This window comes from Ambystoma mexicanum, chromosome 2p (assembly GCF_040938575.1).
Source record: "Ambystoma mexicanum isolate Mex_15411 chromosome 2p, UKY_AmexF1_1, whole genome shotgun sequence".
Classification (NCBI taxonomy): Eukaryota; Metazoa; Chordata; class Amphibia; order Caudata; family Ambystomatidae; genus Ambystoma; species Ambystoma mexicanum.
The window spans coordinates 1,044,411,723-1,044,429,505 of record NC_090923.1 but is presented as its reverse complement, the minus strand read 5'-3'; the positions used below and the strand labels follow the sequence as shown (position 1 = coordinate 1,044,429,505).

General features: G+C 47.5%; 1 protein-coding gene across 2 annotated transcripts in view; it reads right to left on the bottom strand.

The window, feature by feature from the left end:
- The window catches only part of DPP3 (dipeptidyl peptidase 3), a 768,056-nt gene that overhangs the window by 222,226 nt on the left and 528,047 nt on the right, over positions 1 to 17,783 (bottom strand). For both annotated transcript variants that reach the window (XM_069644934.1, XM_069644935.1), the window contains one exon: positions 9,333 to 9,395. In XM_069644934.1, the coding sequence (XP_069501035.1) occupies positions 9,333 to 9,395 (63 nt within the window). The remainder of the gene's footprint in view (positions 1 to 9,332; positions 9,396 to 17,783) is intronic.

Below are 17,783 nucleotides of genomic sequence, written 5' to 3'. Positions count from 1 at the left end.
TTTCTTGTTGACAGTCGTTGCGAATAGAACCACCTGAAGGGTTCCCAAAGGGTGAAGGACTTCCTGAGCTAGTTCCCCCCTCGTGGGAGACGGAGGTCTGTCTGCTCAGAGCATCCGCCGCTGTGTTCTTCTCTCCGGCTAGGTGAACTGCTGATAGAGAGATTCCTTCCTCTATTGCCCAGACCCATAGCTCCATTGTCTCTCTGCACAGTGGCAGTGAGCCAACACCACCTCTTTTGTTGAGGTAGTGCATGGCCACTGTGTTTTCCCTGTACTGATGGCAGAAAAGCTTTCAGTGCTATCACAGGTGACTTCTTTAAGTTGAGGGAGAAGCCCAGCTTGTGGAGGAAGTGGCAAACATAATCTAGAATCGGAGGTCACCAAACGGTCGATCGCGGGCGACTAGTAGCTCGCTTGAGCCTCTTCAGTCACCCGCGCTGGAAATACTGAAAAAAGGAACACTTTAAGCCAAATTATTCAATACTGTGTTTTTGCGGTTATTTTCCTTGATCAGGATCCGAACCCTGGTCGTCCCAATTGCGGGCAGGGAGCTTGGCTGCTCTGCCACATGGAGCTGCTTGCAAATTCGCTGACAGATGTCAGTATCACGTTCTGCTTCTGCAGGCCGCCTGTAGTACCAGAGTTGGCCTTGTGCGCCCCCGACAGTGTCTTGCTTAAGCAAGCTGCTCTTGTTTGCCAGAGGGTTTGGGGCAGGATCATTGTGACCATGCAATGAAAATATCACAGTAGCACTGCTGCTCGCCTGGAAATGTTCAAAATAATATTTTAAAAATGGTGCAATTTCTTTCCTGTGGCTTCTTTCCAAACTCCACACTGTACATTTCCACTTTAAATCACTTCCATACACCCACTTTTAGTACATTAAGTGATCCATAGACACGCTGTACAGTAGAAACCTACAAGGGTAGCTCAGCAGGTTGACAGACCGATGCTGAAATGTTATATATTCAAAACTAAATGCCGTATCATATATCACAAGTGTTACAAGGCAAGGGAGGGGGAAGAGAGAAGACAATGATCCTACTAGGCCATGTGTCATTCAGATTGCCTAAGTGCATGGGAAGGGGGAAGGAGGAAAGTGCAGGGACGAGGGGAAGGGGACAGTTCAGTAGATGGGATAATAAATAACCATCAGAAGCGCCCGACCAGCTGGTGGCAAGGGTAGTACAGACATCAGGTGTCAAGTGCTAGTGGTGGAACAGTAGGGGTACAGAATAGTCACTAAGTGCGGGAGTTTGCCAGGAAGGCAGTGCAGGTGTGCGACTGGAGGGGTGGGGGGGGCTGGGCTTGAAAGCAGGGGGGTTGCCAGGTGACCAGTGCAGGTGACCAGTGCAGTTTCAGTATCAGCCAGGAAGTCAGCAGGGGAGAGGAGGAGAAAAGGCAGAAGCAAAGAGAAAGGTGTTGAGGTGCTTGCGGAACCGGAGATGATTCTCCTCAAGTTTCAGGGAGGCTGTTCTAGAGTGAGGCCCCAGCCGAGGAAAGAGATCCACCACCATATCGTTGCTTGGAGAAGCGACTCACCCTGAGGGAGTTGGAGGCGGATGAGCGAAGAGCTCGAGAAGGAAGATATTTTGGAAGAGAGCTGAAGGTATTGAGGTCCCAGGCCTCAGAAGGTCTTGGACCATACAGATGGTTTTGAACTTAACCCTCGCAGCGATTTCAATCCTGGAGAGATACGATTCCTGTGCTTGAGGCCAAGGACAAGTCTCGCAGTCCTGTTCTGGATGAGTTGCAGAGGGCGGAGAGTAGAAGCAGGCAGATTTAGAAAGAGGCTGTTACAATAGTCCAGCCTAGAGAGAACCAGAGCTCTGGAGACATTGAGCACCTGGGGGAAGGAGAGGGAAGGAAGAACGCCTCTGAGGAGGTGCAGCTGATAGTGTGACTTCTTCGAGATGTCAGAAATGTGAGGAGAGAAGGAGAGTGTGGAGTCAAAGATGACCCCAAGGTTTTTAGCCTCACAGGTGGGAGCAGGAGGCCAAGGGAGGCCGGCCAGAGAGTGACAGGAAAGGAGGGAGCAGGTGTTTCAATGAGAAGAATCTTGGTCCTACTGTCCTGATTCCTGGCCCTCATGTCCCCAGCCCTCCAAGATATCAGACTGGAGTCAGGCCACAATCACCTACATGGCCCTCAAGGGCCTCTCCATCCCTCCAAAGACCCACTTGGAGTCAGACTTGGCGCTTGTGGCACCAGACTCACTCACTCACTCCCATAGGATAACATTGGGGATTGGACTTGTAGTGCTTTGATGGGGACAAGATGGATGCCCCTACATATTTCGGTTCCCAGAACTGCATGTGCAGTCTAGTCTTTTGGGTGTGGTTCAGCCCAAAGACACCTGGGATACCCAGAGACTATTTAAGCCACGCCCAGGCTGAGAAACATTCTTTGTGTTTTCTGCACCTGCAGCGTGACACTCACCGTGTTCGGATCGGTCTCCAGTAGGCCTGCATCTTTCTTCTGCGCTCAGCTCCTGCTCCCCGGACGCCGGCCATCATCTAAGGAAGAAAGGAACGAAGTTAGAGATCTGTTCAAAAGACTCATTATACTTACCTGTCGGACTCTTGCCAGTGAAGTAACTAGGCAGCAGCGAGCCTGCATCAATCAACACGCTCCTGCGCTGAAAGCAGGACAGAGAGCACACTTTCCAAGAAAACAAGGTGAGCTGTGGATCAAAGGGAAGGGTTGGACCCCGGGGAAGAAGGGGTTCAAGCACACAGAGAAAATAGGGAGTTAAGCTCTACCAATCCTGTGTTTCAGGCCCAGTCTCCAGTCGAGTAGACTCCAGGGAAGGGTTTGAAGTTGTAAGAGGTCAGAACAGGCTGAGTGACGTCCCCGTGGATACCAGGTGAGCGTTACACCTACTGGCATTAAGGCAGAGATCATTGACGGCACACCACTCCTGGGTGGCGGACAGGCAGTCAGAGATGAGGGAGGGAGAAGAGGTGGCTGAGGGTAGCCTGAAAATGAGCCGAGTGTCATCCGCATGGCACTGGAATCATAGAAAAAGTGCTATAAAATATGTTTGGGCAGGGTATGGGTTGGGCTGGTTGCTTGCTTATATTCAGGATGGAGGTGGGGATATGTCTGCCCCTGTAGTGAAAATCAAAAGTTGGCACCCATGAACCCACAGTTTAATTTCCTAAAAACTGCTGTCAGCACAACAGAAGCATTTATTTGTGATTAACCAGTTTGACAAGCATATAACATCTTTATAAATATAACCTGTGCTAAAACACAGAGGGGCACACAAATAACAGAGTATGTGTGGTGTCTGACAAAAATAAAAAAAATACCAATGAAAACTAGTGAACGCAAGCAGCATTTTTCAATTTGGAAATTACTTTTGTTTTTTTTATGGAAGTGTGAAATGCACATTTGGAAAACAATAGTGTGCGTAGCATGCAGAAAGCCTGCATAAAACGCAAAGGAAGGGCACAAAACTTACAGGATATTTGTGTGGTAGTCCAACAAATATTTGTCTTTTTGAGACAGCTACTAATAAATAATAATGCAACAAAGAGGTTTTTGAAGTTATTAATATAATCGTGAAGGCATAGGTTATTCCATCTGTTTATAGAAAGGAAATAATTGGGTCAAAAAAATATTGGTAAAAATTCAGAGGTTTATAAATATCCCTACCCCGATATCGCCCGCTAGTAGCTCTCCACTGTTGGCCTCCACTACAAGTAGCTCTAGCTAACAAAGGTTGGAGACCCCTCATCTAGATGAATCTGAGCTTGTTCCGGGGATACTGCTCTGATCAACCAGTCATCCAGGTAGGGGTAGACATGAATCCCTCCTCTCAGAGTTGCTGCCACAACCGCCATTAGCTTGGTGAAGACCCTCAGGCGGAGGTCAGCCCAAATGTCAGAGCTCCAAATTGATAGCGAGAACTGCCAATGGCGAACCTCGGGTACTTTATGTGCTTGAGATGGATAGGCACTGAAAGTAAGCATCCTGAAGGTCCAGAGATACCAACCAATCCTGAAACTGGAGGGCCTGAAGGATCTGAGAAAGGGTTACCATCTTGAACTTGTCCTTCTCAGGAATTTGTTCAATTCCCGCAAGTCCAAGATGGGTCTCATTCCTCCGTCCTTTCTCAGTATTAGGAAGTATGGGGGGTACCAACCCTTTTTCCTCTCCGCTCAGGTACTGGTTCTATAGCATAGCACCTCTCTCTAACAATTCTAAAATCTCCTGCATAAGGAGCGGATCTGGAAATGTCAAAGAGTCGCTCCCCGGTGGATGACTCTGAAGAGTGTGCAGGAAAGGCAGGCAGTAAACTTGGGCAATTGTCTCCAATGCCCAAGCATCTGAAGTAATAGCCTGCCATTCTGTCAGATGTTGAGTTAACCTTCCTCCTATTGGTGTTGTGTGGTGAGACCTCAGAGGGGTTTTGGAGCGGCTGACGCAGATGCTGAAGGCAAGGCAGCACCTGCCGATGAGGACTTGGTAGCTTTTCCCCATCCACTATGGGTGAATCGTCTCTGGCCCCTTTGAGCTGGCTGCCCTCTGCCTTTTCCGAATGCAGAGTAAAAACTAAAGGGCTTTCCCCTCCAGGACGTACCTGTGGGACGGTTTGGACTTTGATGAATTTCAGCTCCAAGGGATTTGGTCGCCGCTTTGGAGGTTTGCAATTTCTCCAAACTGTCATCAGTTTTTTTGCCAAATAGAGAGGTGCCGTCAAAGGGCATATTGCTAGGCAGAAACCTGTGCAGTTCCCTCTGGGACCTCTGCAAAAGATTTAAGACTACAGGTGTTTGGCAGTAAACCCACTTGGTAGCAGTCTTTACCACACAGATTCACTTGGTAGCTGTGACTGAGCAGTCAGACTTCCCTCAAGAAGAGTTAGGCAGTATACAGAGTATTCACAATAGGTCAAAAGAACATAGTAGAACAAGTAAACACTGACCAGAGCTTGGTATAGAACAGATATAATTATTTATTTAAAACCACATCTAGAAAAACACACAGGCACCAATAGTAAGCAATTCAAAAACAAGGTCACTAAAAGATATACACTCCCTAAGAAGAATTTTAGGCAAGTCTTAAGTAAAGCCCCACTTATTTTCAGACAGCGGTGAGCGCTTAACGCAGATGGCACTCTAATAATTCGTTTTAAAAGGGAGAGAAAAGCAGAGTATAATATGAAACAGATCCCAAAACTTTCATAAGAACAAAACAAGAGAGGAAGGCAAGTAAAACTGTGAAGTTGGAGTTCAGAAGGCCGGGTCCACTTTAAGAGGATCAGAACGAAATGTGTCCAAGGTCACACGGTTGAAGTGCACAAGAGTCTTGCAAAGGCAAAAAGAGTTGGACCAAAAGAAAGGGACCAGTTAGAGGGTCAAGGCGGCCAGCCCAGTCCAGAAGGTTAAAGGATTATTATTACCTTGTAGCAATCTTTAGAAAGGGAGGCCTGGCAGACACGGTACCTTAAAGTGGTGAGAATACTCCAGCGGGCGCAGTTGTTCCTGGCAGCGGATGCAAGTCGGTGCTTCGTCCGGGGGAAGAGAGGATCTCGTCAGGGAGGAAGACAGGAGTCCATTGCACTGCCAGGGAAGAAACCAGCCGCAGAGTTCTCAGGTAAAAGGAGCAGTCCTTTTATTCGCGGTCCAGTGGTAAGTGGCTATCCGGTTGCCGGGGTGCTTGGCACAGGCAATTCGACCACAAGACAGCCTGGGATGCGAAGAGAAGAAGGTAAACTGGTTGTGCCCACCAGTCAGGGGAAGAAGCCTCTCCAGCCGGGAGATCTTCTCTGTCGTCGGGAAGTGGTGAGTCGGTTCCGCAGGGCTCCACCGGTGGTGTCGTCGTAGTAGGTCGGCTCAGCTTCTCCCTTGTCGGATTCTCAGGTCCTGTGGCGACTTCTGAAGTTCCAGTCCCCAAAGCCCTGCTTTTATGCAGCACACCCCCATTCACTCAGCCTAGCTGTCAATCAAACATGCTAAGTGGTGAGACGGCCGGCACACCACTTGGGCCAATCACACAAGAGTGCGACTTGAGTTACCAAGGTAACTCAGTCCAGGGTGCCTAAACCCCCTCCCACGCCCCCTGTGGTACCCAGACAGAGTGGCACCACTTTTGGAGGCTTCTGTGGAGAAGCCCGCCAAAAAGTGGAACAAAGGGCTCGACTTGGGTTGGAGTCACAGAAGAGAACACAAATGCCTTTTTAGAATCGAGTCCTGGCAGAAAATACCAACCGGCGACTTAATATTAAATAAATAAACCGGCAGTATGTTCGAGGTTATGAGAATTAAATAATTAAAGTTGGTAGCCTAAAAGAATGGGAAAATCCCATAGGGATATATTCGCGGTCGAATATAAAAAGTAGTATCCACTGCCACCAGCCAAAACTCGATCAGGGGGGACGGAGACATGCCCCCTGGACTAACAGACCCCAGGGCAATCGAATTGCCCCGACCAGTACGTCCACAATATGATGGTTTGTACTGGTTTCTGTTCATAATTTGGGACTAGTAAAGCCAATGGTGACTTTACATGCCCTGGCAGACAGTAGTCAGTCCCAGGGTATGGAGTCTATGGTGGGGTGTCACTATGACACCCCTGTGTTACTGCACGGAGGGTGCTGTGTAACACACATAGTAAAAACACATGAGACCCTATGGAGTAAAGGACCCCATAGCCCATAAAACACATTAACAGTCAAAGGTACACCATAAATCATGTCCAAGAGTGGGAGAAAAAGAGTCTCACTCTTGGCAGGAGAAGAAAAACAAACTCCAGAAATCCAGAAAAGCTGCTGTTGGACTCACTAGGTTAGGAAATTCAGCCTAAAGAGAGAATTTTCCCGAAAACATATTGAGAAGTCTGGCTTTCACATCAGGAGCAAAACCAGATTTCAGCAACCACGCAAATCTGGGGATTGTGGTACTGGCCGCCATGGCTCGGCTGATGCAGTCAGCAGAGTTGACACCTGTTTGGAGGGACTCGCACATCGCATCCTTCCCGTCCTTGATGATATTCAAGAATGCGTCTCGTTCCTCCCCTTCTGGGAGATGGTCAGCCGCCGTTGAAGCGCACTCCCAAAGGGTGTGGCTGAATCTTGCCAGCGTGCAAGTGGCATTAGTTGACTTAAGAGCTATGTTGCATGCCGAGAAGACCTTTTTGGCCATGGCGTCACATTTCTTGTCGTCTCGATCCTGTAGTATTGTGGGGTATGCCGATTATCTGCCTGATGAAGTCGCAGCCTGGACTACTAAACTCACTAGAGAGTCGGATGCTTTGAAAAATACAAAGGATCTGAAACCGATGTTCTGTATTTCGCAGAGAGTTTTTCATTAACTACAGGAATTACTTCCGGAGTCTCCCAGTTTGCAGTCACTTTTTCTGTAATGCTGCATGGAAAGGAAGTATAGGGTCTTCCTGAAATCCCTTTTTTAAGATGTCATCCTGATGAAAAGTGGGTGTAGGTGTTGACCACCCCATGAACTCCATTATTCTACTCATAAGTGATCTATAAGATACCTCTGCATGGTCACCGGGCTCTGGTTTGCTGAAATCTACCTCTTGAGGGATCTATGCCACTGGCCTCCTGTAAAGACTCTTGTAGTTCTCTCAGTCTGACCTCTTCTGATATCAGTTCTTCTGGTAGAGCAGGTCTTGTGGGCATGTAAACCTAAAGGTCTTTCTGAATCAAAGTCTTCCCCTTCCTCATAAATAGAAGATAAAGCTCTGAAGTAATCAGAGCGTGAGAGAGGTGTGAAACCCATTTCAAGTGATGTAGGGGCCATATCGAAGTTGACGTCGATGATGCAGTCTTGGGTTTCGAAAGGTGTAGTCGATGTCTTATGCGTCGAAGAGGCCTTGTCTCTACTCGAGGGTTCGTTACGCTCTTGAGGATTTTGCCTTGCTGAGGTCGACTACTCACAGCGCTTATTTTTATCGGGTTTTTCACCCGGGTATCACCTCAAGGCGTCTCCGAGGGAGGCAAGGGCGCATTCTCGAAGACCCTTAACATTTTCAAGCAAAATCCTTCCCACTTAGCCGGAGAGCTGTGTTTCGTGGGGCAGGTGACTCTTTCTGGCGAATTGGAGGAGAAAGAGGAAGGCGATCTATGGTCCCTCTTCCTGCTGTGTCTCAATTTAGATGAGTGGCGAGAACCACTATGAGATCTCGAGCGGGAATGTTTTCTCCTTCGACGAGGAGACGAATGTCTAGACTCACCAGAGGACAATTTCGAAGAGGAAGAAGATTTAACGGTCTTACCTTTTTCCGGCTTCTGACTACGCTCCGTCAAGGCTTTCGCCGTCATAGACATACATTCCTCACACTCCGAGCATGGGTGCTCTGGGCCCAGGTACCATAGGCAGACCCTGTGAGGATCAGTCAAAGACATCTTTTTACCACAATCCCTGCATTTTTTTAAACGGGATCGGGGCGTCGATGAAGAAAGAAATTCCAAGGGCAGCAAGCTGGAAATGGATTTATCAAAGATAAGGAATACAGGTGAGAACCCAATCCATTCGAAATTTGCTTTGGACTTCCGGACAGACGTTCCTTAGCTTGCGTTAGTTAGGGAAATCCCACCTTAGTATAGGGCAAGTTACGCCATCGTCCAACCTTCTTTTTCATTGAAAGTTTGTAGCCCAAACTTCAGCCAGTTGTCTGTGTCTGCTTCAAGATGTCTTCACACTTCCCATAGGAGAAAATTGACCTTTGCATCAGTTGTCATTCCAGGAACAGCAGACGCTGCTGCTTCCATATGGCACCACTACTCATTTGTATTAGGTACCCTCATTTCGGACTGAGTTGCAAAACCCCCAGCACGCCAAGCTGGACATCTACAACCAACTGTTTTGGCAAATTGTTTTGTAAGCTGTATTTATATCATTTGCCTGCTTTGGTTCATGCCTTTCTTTGTACTATGCAATGTTGTCAGTATTGTGATGCCTACTGAAATACCCATGCAGTAACGTCACCCTCAAAAACTGAATTAAGATGGTAAGCTGGAGAATTAATGGAAAAACACTAATGTTTTGAGTTTCTCTTGCATCTTTCCTTTGCATATTGTCCAACTACCGGTCTTCTGTTGTGTCTCCTTCCAGGTCAAATGGTCCCATGAGCCCTCAAAGTTTTAAACATGTGCTCTGTAGCCCCCCAAAAGACCTACCCTTTGTCTTTCTTTCTCCAATTCCAATCCAGGTGATACAGTAACATGTCTGCATTTGCTGCCTGCAATTTTATCCATGGTTATTTGTAACAGGCATGCTTGCCAAAAGCAATAAATCATATGTATTCATGACTTCTCAATAAGCAGAATGCATTTTTCACATGGATTTGGCATGGGTGCTTACCTTCTCTCCGGTCTCTGGATTTATGACAACAGATTGGTCAAAGTTAAAGGTTCCCCCTTCATCCTGGAAGAAGGGAAAAAAGCATGTTAAAATTGAACAGTGCTAAGCGACCATGCCCTCTAACAATGCCATCCTATTGCAGCTTCCAGGTTGTTTTCACTAATGGTATGAATGCTTTTGAAATGTTTTCAATCAATGATTGCAATTGCAAAGATGGCAAGTCAGAAAGGCAGACTACATCAATGAACTTTGGCCTGCAACCTGAAAACCAGCACTGGCCAGTACATGTTAACATATTTATAAAAAAAACCAGCAGCAAAAGTGTTGATCATTAATGGCGCTATACAATTTGGCAATGTGGTGAGGCCACCCATCTCTAGCTACACAGGTCTGAATTTTGAACTCAACACAGGCTCATCAGCAGTACACGGATATGAGTTTAGTGGACTCCGGTCAGTTTGTCAGTGGGTGTGCGGTTTAAGTTAAGTCATTAGTAACAACTATCCAAATAAAATCACACACCAATTAAATATATCTGGCAGCCTATCAACGAACATGGCCTATCTTATTCACAAGTTCAGACAGCAGGCATGTGAGGATGTAAGTCCTAAACTGTACCTCTTGTGAGAGGCCCCGAATTTCTTTTTTTTGGACTTGCTTACACAAGATTTCCTGCAAAATTCAGCATCCATGGCCTCATTAAGTGAATCTGCTGTGCCGTTGAGAATCACTTGTTATGGGGCAGGTCACCTCAGGGATGATGCAATACCATATACCTTAAGTAAGCCAGAAAGGGTTGCAAAGGCACAGAGCTTCCATACTTGCAGCTCTGAGAGCTTGGAATGCCATTCAGCCTGATCTTAGGGCAATCAGCGTTACTTTATTATTCAGGAAGAAACTAAAGACCAGGCTGTTTAGATGATGCTGATGGGAGTGATTCTCTCCTCGCACAAGAATGTTTTTCCGCTTCTGGTGGCCCCACTCTTATTTCATGTGATGTGTTGTCTGCTCCCGTAAGTCTCCGGGTCATTTGGTGCGCTATATAAATATCGTAAAGTAAAGGAAAAGTCCCTCCCAAGGTTACGGATTCCCAATGGCACTATTTAGTGAGTAGCCCTGCACAGTTTATGGCAGACATTTACCTATATGTGACTGCTCGATCCAATGTATCCTGAAGGATGCCCAAGAAGCCACCCAAAATCCAGTAACTAGGCCAAAGCAAGGCATATTATTCTTTTCTCCCACTCTGGGCCTCAAGCAGGTGTACTCCGGGGAACATGGGGAAGATGAGGAAAGCGTCTTGATGGGAAAGATGGTACTAAGACTCGGGAAAATAAGCAGGCAGATTCTTCACCCCTACAAAGAAGAAAAAGGAGGAACCATCTCTCTATCCCACAACCCCCTTGCCCAACCCCACACTGCCATTCCTTCCTGGGCTGCACTCCAAGGCAAAGCTTTTTCTGGAGGAAATGACTGTGCAGACAGAGGCAGTGCAGCCACAACGCAGAGCTGGTTGCAGACCTATGGGCCGAGGAGAACCGCACCCTAGGAAAAGACTGGCAAGGTGATCAAGTAAATCACAGGCCTAGTAAAAGCCAGAGGAGCTTGTCACATCCTACACCAACAACAGTGGCACCTATGGCCTCACGTGGTGCAGTCCAGTGCTAGTGTAGGGAAAGGCATTTAGTGCGATAACTCTGTGGCAACATGCGGACCACTTTCCCTGGAGCTCGTGAGAAAGACTAAGTTCCAGCAGGGGCAAAGTTTTAACTTGTAGAAAAATTCATGTTTGCAATTTTGGTAGAAGCAAGACCAGGACACAATGGCCGACAAGAAGAGGGACACTAGGAGCATGCTCTTCTACCTGCCATCCAGCTCTTATGAGAAAGGGCAAAAGGGTGCAGTGGAAGGGGACTTGCCAGTCATGTAGAAGTGGACAAGTGGAAAGAAGGCCTTCCTCCAATCTACAAACTCCATCCATTTCAAAATTGCAATTGGCAAGGCAGGGGAGTGGAGTGGATAAATGGTCTGGACCAGAAGATTAAGTAGAAGGCTAACTTCGCAAGCATTGATGACTTCTAGGAAAGTAACAGCTTTCTCCAATTAGATTGCAGAGTGAGATTCCAAATAATGAAAGAAGCAAGGAGAGGTGCAACGTTATGTACACTCAAAGGCCAGAAGAGATTCAGTAGGAGGTGTGACGAATCCAGGGAATTCCTCCCTTTTCCTCAAGGGGGAGCCACTAGGGAGGTGAGCCCACTATGCAAGATACTCCCCAGGGGGCAGGGCAAACTTTCTCAATGGGGATGACCTCCTCCCTTAGAGGACAAAGAAGCCGCAAGTCAGGGTAGGACTACCTTCCTGTGAAAGACAATTCCCATTGTTTATGGGTTACTTGCAAATTGAATTCCCATTGTTTATGGGTTACTTGCAAATTGAACTGTGTTAAAAAGTAGAGAACCCTTTAAATGGGAACGACTTCGCTGCTGACCCCACTCTGTTTACCTCTGTTCAGGAGTTGCAGAACCAATCAGGTTACCTCTCGTGGTCCACAGGAAATCCAGAAGGACGCTTGATAACAGCTATGAGGGAGGAGTGAGCTTAAGCCACCCAGCGGACAGTGAATGCTGGGCCGTTACGCTGGACGGGTTGACAATTACAGGAATGCATTTTGCAACTAGAGTAAACAGAACTTTGTGAGCTTAGCAGAATGTTGCTGGGAGCGGGGGAGGTTCAAGATTTTCCTTCTATTTATTTATTTGTATAGCGCACAAACAGCCCGCAGGCATCGAGGCGCTGTTGCAGAGATCGTCTTATATGCACATATTTGTTTTAGTTACGCAGATATAATTAGCTTTCGGTTACATTGAGCTTGAAAAACAGTGTTGCCTTAGTTACATGTGGAGATATTGGTACAGGAGACATGCAGTAGCTGTTGGTTACAGAGACCAGCAGTCAAGCAAGAGGGGCTCAGGTGAACAGCAGGGTTTTGATTAGTTTCCTGAATTCTATGTGAGATACAGTGTTCCTATCTTGTGGAGGGAGGGTATTCCAGTGTGTTGCTGCCAGAAATGGAAAGTTGGATCCTCCTGCTCACGCTCTCCTGGTTTTGGGAACGGATATCCTGTTAGCATAGGCTGTTCTTGTGGGTCTAGTGGGTAATTGCTTAACAACCCTTTGCACCAGGTACTGTGGCTGCCATAAGGGCATTATTCTAGACTGTTGAGTTTGGAGAGGTTTTTATTGGAGGTCCCTACGAAGAGGGCATTACAATAGTCTAGTCTAAATCCGATTATTGCTCTTGCAATGGTAAGACAGTTGGGCTTTGAGAGATATGGTCTCACAGCATTCATGAGTTTGGAATGATAAGCAGAGGTCGAGGCAATGGCATTGACCTGCCTGTTCATTGAGAGGTCTGAGTCGAGGTAGACCCCCAGGGTTTTTACAGTTTGCAGTACTGGAATTGAAGATAGTAAATTAGCTGTATTGTTTATCCAACTACTTGAGTGTGGCTGGAGATCCAATTATCAGAAGCTTGGTTTTATCCCCATTGAGGCATAACCAGTTTTCTGCCATCCACGTTTGGATTGTGGAGTAGATTGACTCGAGGGTAGCCTTATCGTCTTCATAGTCACCTGTAAGTGGAATGAGGACCTGTGTGTCATCAGCATAATTGGTATATGTGTTCCAACGCCTTCACCCCCCCCCACCCCCAAAAGGTCCTGCAGAGGAGACAACTGTTGTCCCATCAGGGATAGTTCAGGTCTCCCTATGAGGGCTGGGAATACCATGCCAGTGTGTTGGAGGCAATTCCTCAACGCAAACCATTACTCAAAAAGGGTCTTCATCCATGGTCAGGGAACAGTTGTGTTGGGTCAGAATTCCATTTTTGTGGTTTCTTTTGCTAACTGGATTAGTGCCATAAACCTCCTGCTGGCTTCTGTCTTGTAGAACGTGTTATTTGCTTGTTATTGTTTTTTTTTTAATTTTATTTTTTACAAAAGCCACTGTCCAACTGGAATTACAAAAGTCACCTAGGGTGAAAAGGGGAGCACCTCTTAGGATCAGCCTGAACTACCCAAGGCTATGCTAGAGTGGCAAGTAGCCAGGCTTAGTCTATGGAGGGAGGAGAGCTGGAGTTTGGTACAAAGACCTCAGAGCATACCTTGGTTCAATAAAACACTTTCACACTGAGGAATTATATACACATAGAAATGTATTATATACTCTAAGGCACAGTGTTACAATTCTAAGTTCAGGTAAGTGCTATAAGCCAAACATATATACAATATAGGATCACTTGCAATATTAGAGTAGTTTTTAGGACAGCAAATCACATAGTAAACCAACCGGAAGCCAAACTTTCTGAGACGTTGCATCAACATGGAGCACAGGACCCCAGGTTTTGGAGGTTTGCTGGCCCTCTTCTGGGTATGGCACAAATTGTAGGTTGTCTCAAGACTGATTAGGCCCATCAGTCTATGGTAGGAAGTCTTCAGATCTTCCCTGTCGATTGGAGTGACTAGGTATGGACAGCAGCTGCGACTCAACAGGCTCTTGCGTTCGTTGGAAGTGCTGGCGACGTCCTTGTTTGTCCTTTTCTGAAACTTCTTGTTCCAGTGATCGATTCAGCTTCTGCAACAGGACGTCTGGATTTATCCAGGTGAGAGCAGGAACACCGGCCAAGTCCACCAAACATGTCCTATGTACCATGTACCATTCAGACGTGGGTGTGGCTGTCAAATGAGGAAGCCAACCTCCCAGTTTGAACTGGTTTCAGCCAGGCACACTACAGGGCAGGGAAATTTTGGTCGACTCCCCCACACATTCCTGTCCTGCCAGGTACTCAGGGTACTGTTACGCTCACCTGGTCCCTGCAGGGGCGTTGGAGCACGGTTGGAGCCCTCCCTGTAGTTGACTCCCTCAGACCACTCCCCCCCCCCCCCAACAACAACTGCCTCTTCGTGGGCCTGGAAGGCGGAACCTGTTCCGGCGAGAAGGTGAGAGACAATGAGGCTTGAGTGGTGGATTCGTGGTTCTCTTCTGCCCTTTCGTGCCAGAATATGGTGCGCAGAAGTTTACCCATGCAGGCTCACCTGATAGTATGCAAGGGCGAGCTCTCCGTCCTGCTTTCCTTCAGCAGGGGTGCTGCGAATGGACCTAGTTACGTCACTGGTTCTGATTGCGGAGGTCCAGACCGATTGCGACCATTCCGTCTTGAAGGTAAGTATTCTTATGCCTTTTCGTAATTGTCTGTGTCCTTGTAATGACACTTATTGTTCGTAAGGGTATGTTGCCCTTTCTTCCCCCTGTAGCAATGAAAATTACTGTTAGGGAGAATTCTCTTATAAGGCTAATTTCCCAAACCTAGCGAGTCCCCCAGCAGCTTTGCTGGATTTTTGGGGTTTGTTTTTTTCTCCTGCTAAGAGTGAGACTCTTTTACTCTCACTCTTAGGCATGATTTGAGGTATGTCTCTGACTGTGTGTGCTTTTTGGCTATGGGGTCTTTTACTCCATAGGGTATCATCTGTTTTTTGTGTTATGTGTTACACAGCACCCTCAGTGCAGTAACACAGGGGTGTCATAGAGACCCCCAAACATAGACTCCATACCCTGGGACTGACTAGTGTCTCCCAGGGCATGTACAGTCACCATTGACTTTACTAGTCTTAAATTGTGAACAGAACCAGTACAAACCGTCATAATGTGGAAGTACTGAAAGGGGTTAATTATATTGCCCCTGGGTCTGTTTTCAAGGGGGCACTGTCCAGTCCCCCCCCCCTTGTCGAGTTTCTGGCTGGTGGCAGTGGTTACCACGCGAAATATTCCACTGGAATATTCTCTATGGGATTTTCCTATTGATTTTAAAACGCACCACTTTTTGGTGCAATGTTAAAGATACCGCCGGTTTATTTATTTAATATTAAATTAACGGTTGGGTCTTTTTACCAGAACTCTTTTCGAAAATGGTGTTCGTGTTGTCTCTGTAACTCTGACCAATGTCGAGCCCTTTGTTCCACTTTTTGGCAGGCTTCTCCACAGAAGCCCTCCAAATGGTGCCACTCTGTCTGGGTTCCACAGGAAGGGTGGAGGGGGGGAAGTGGCACCCTGGACTGCGTTGCTTCGGCAACCCAAGTCGCACTCTACTCTGATTGGCCCAGTGGTGAACCACCCGGCTCACCACTTAGCATGTGTGATTGACAAGCTAGGCTGATGAATGGGGGTTTTCTGCATAAAAGCAGGGCCTTTGGGACTGGGACTGGAACTTCAGAAGTCGCCACAGGGCCTAAGAATCCGAAGAGGGAAGAAGCTGAGCCATCTGAAACAACAACACCACCGGTGAAGCCCTGCTGCAACTACCTAACCACTTGACCGACAACAAGAGAAGATCTTCTGCTGGACGAGTCTTCTCCCTCTGAGCTGGTGGGACCAACCAGTTCGCCCTTTTCACCTTCCAAAGACGTCTCTTGGTTGATTCGCCCGTGCCAAGCACCCCGGCGGCCGGATAGCCAAGCTTCACCACTTTGACCGCGAATAAAAAGGACGCTCCTTTTATTGACGAACTCCGCGGATGGCTTCATCCCTGTGCAGTGCAACGACTCCACGTTTCCTCCTCGACGAGATCCTCTCTTCCCCTGGTCGAAACAACGAACTGCAACCAGTGCCGGGAAAAACTGCCACCGCTGGAGCATCCTCTCTGTTTAAGGTACTGTGTCCTGCCTGGCCTCCCTTTCTTCGGTTTGCCCCCCTTAAATCCTTGGCTTGCCAAATGGGTTGGCCCCAGACCTTCTAACTTTACCTCCTTGCATCGCCCCAACCTCTTTTGAACATTCTGCAAAGACTTTTAGTGCATTTTTAAACCGTGTGATCCTGGGCACATTTCGCTTTGCTCCATTTAAAGTGGGCCTGGCCTATGAACTTTGGCTCTAAAGTGTATACTGCATTTATTCCCTTGCTGAGAACTCCTAAAAGTGTTGGGACCTGTTTTATTTTTATGCTATGCCTTTTTCTCTCCCTTTAACCAAACTATTAGAGTGCCATCAGGTTATGCGCTCACATCTGTTTAACAAATCGTGGTGTTTTAATTCTGACTTGTCTAATAGTGATTAAGGAAGGTGTTTATACTTCACTTGACTGTGTTTTAACTTGCTTTTTAATTAGAGTGCTAGTGTATTGCCTAAAGTGTGTGTTTAAATAAATAATTATATACTTTTGATACAAAGCTCTGGTCAGTGTTTGTTTGCTCTACTTTGTTTTTAGCCTATTGTGTATACTCTATATACTGCCCTACTCTTCTTGAGAGAAGTCTGACTGCTCAGCCACTGCTACCAGGTAAATCTGGGTGGTGCAGACTGCTACCAATTCAGTTTACTGCTTACTCCTGTAGTCTTAATCTTTTTGCAGTGTTCCCCAAGGGATTCTGCCCAACAATGACCCAGGAGCGCGTGATGGCAAAAAGAATCAGCTCCGGGAATTTCCACCACTGGTAGGTAAGCTGGTGATTTCTGAGACTGCACCAAGTTCGTAAGTTATGCCGCTTTAACGGTTAAAGTCTGTGCTATGTGCCATCGCTCACCTTGTGTCTTTTACTCTTTTTGCAGATGCGGCAGGTTGGCGATGGCTGGAGGCGGTACCTGGCTCCTGATGGTGGTCAGAGGCGTACGTTTGCATGGAGACAGCACCCAAAGAAGGACCCAAGTAGATGGATTGCAGTACAGGTAAGGTTGTTGGATGTACCTGTCGAGGACTCTGAGAGGGTGTGTATGACTGCGGCCGAGTCGGGAGCTGATGGCAAGGCTTCCAGCGACAAAGCGATCACAGGTAAGGCTTGCGTTGCGACCGCTGAGTGAAGGCAGATGGCTGTGCTTCCGACGGTGGTGCGATCTCAGGTAAGGCCAGCGCAGTGATTGTAGAGAGGAAGCGAATGACAAGGCCTCCGGTGATGATACTTTCCAGGTAAGATGGTCGAGGTGGCTGGATGTGCGTGCGTTGATTCTGGTAGGTGGCGAAGGGCTCCGGAGACTGGGAGCACACGTGCTGCATCAGGTAAGATGCTTCTGGTCTGCGGTGAGCGTTACGTTGCTGATAGCAAACTAACACGAAGCTCCAGTGTTCGGGTGGGGCCGGCTTATATAGCCTGGCCCAAGCCACTCCCTGTAGGCTCCGCCTTGTGGACTCACCTAGCTCCTCCTTCCGTCTTCTGCACGTGCCTTCTCAGTGGTAATCGGGCCCCGCCCGGCCTTGCTGCACGTGCCCCTGATGTTCTGTGTGCTGAGCACACTATGAAATGAGCTTGGTGCCATAGGCGCCAAGACTGCGTCCATTGGGACCTTGTCTGTAGTGGAGAACTAGGCTCTTGCCTAGTGACCATGACAGCACTCCCCCTCAAGGCCCCTCTCACCAGTGGGTCTTCCCTCTGGTCCTGGTTTGGTGGGTTATTCTGGTGGAATT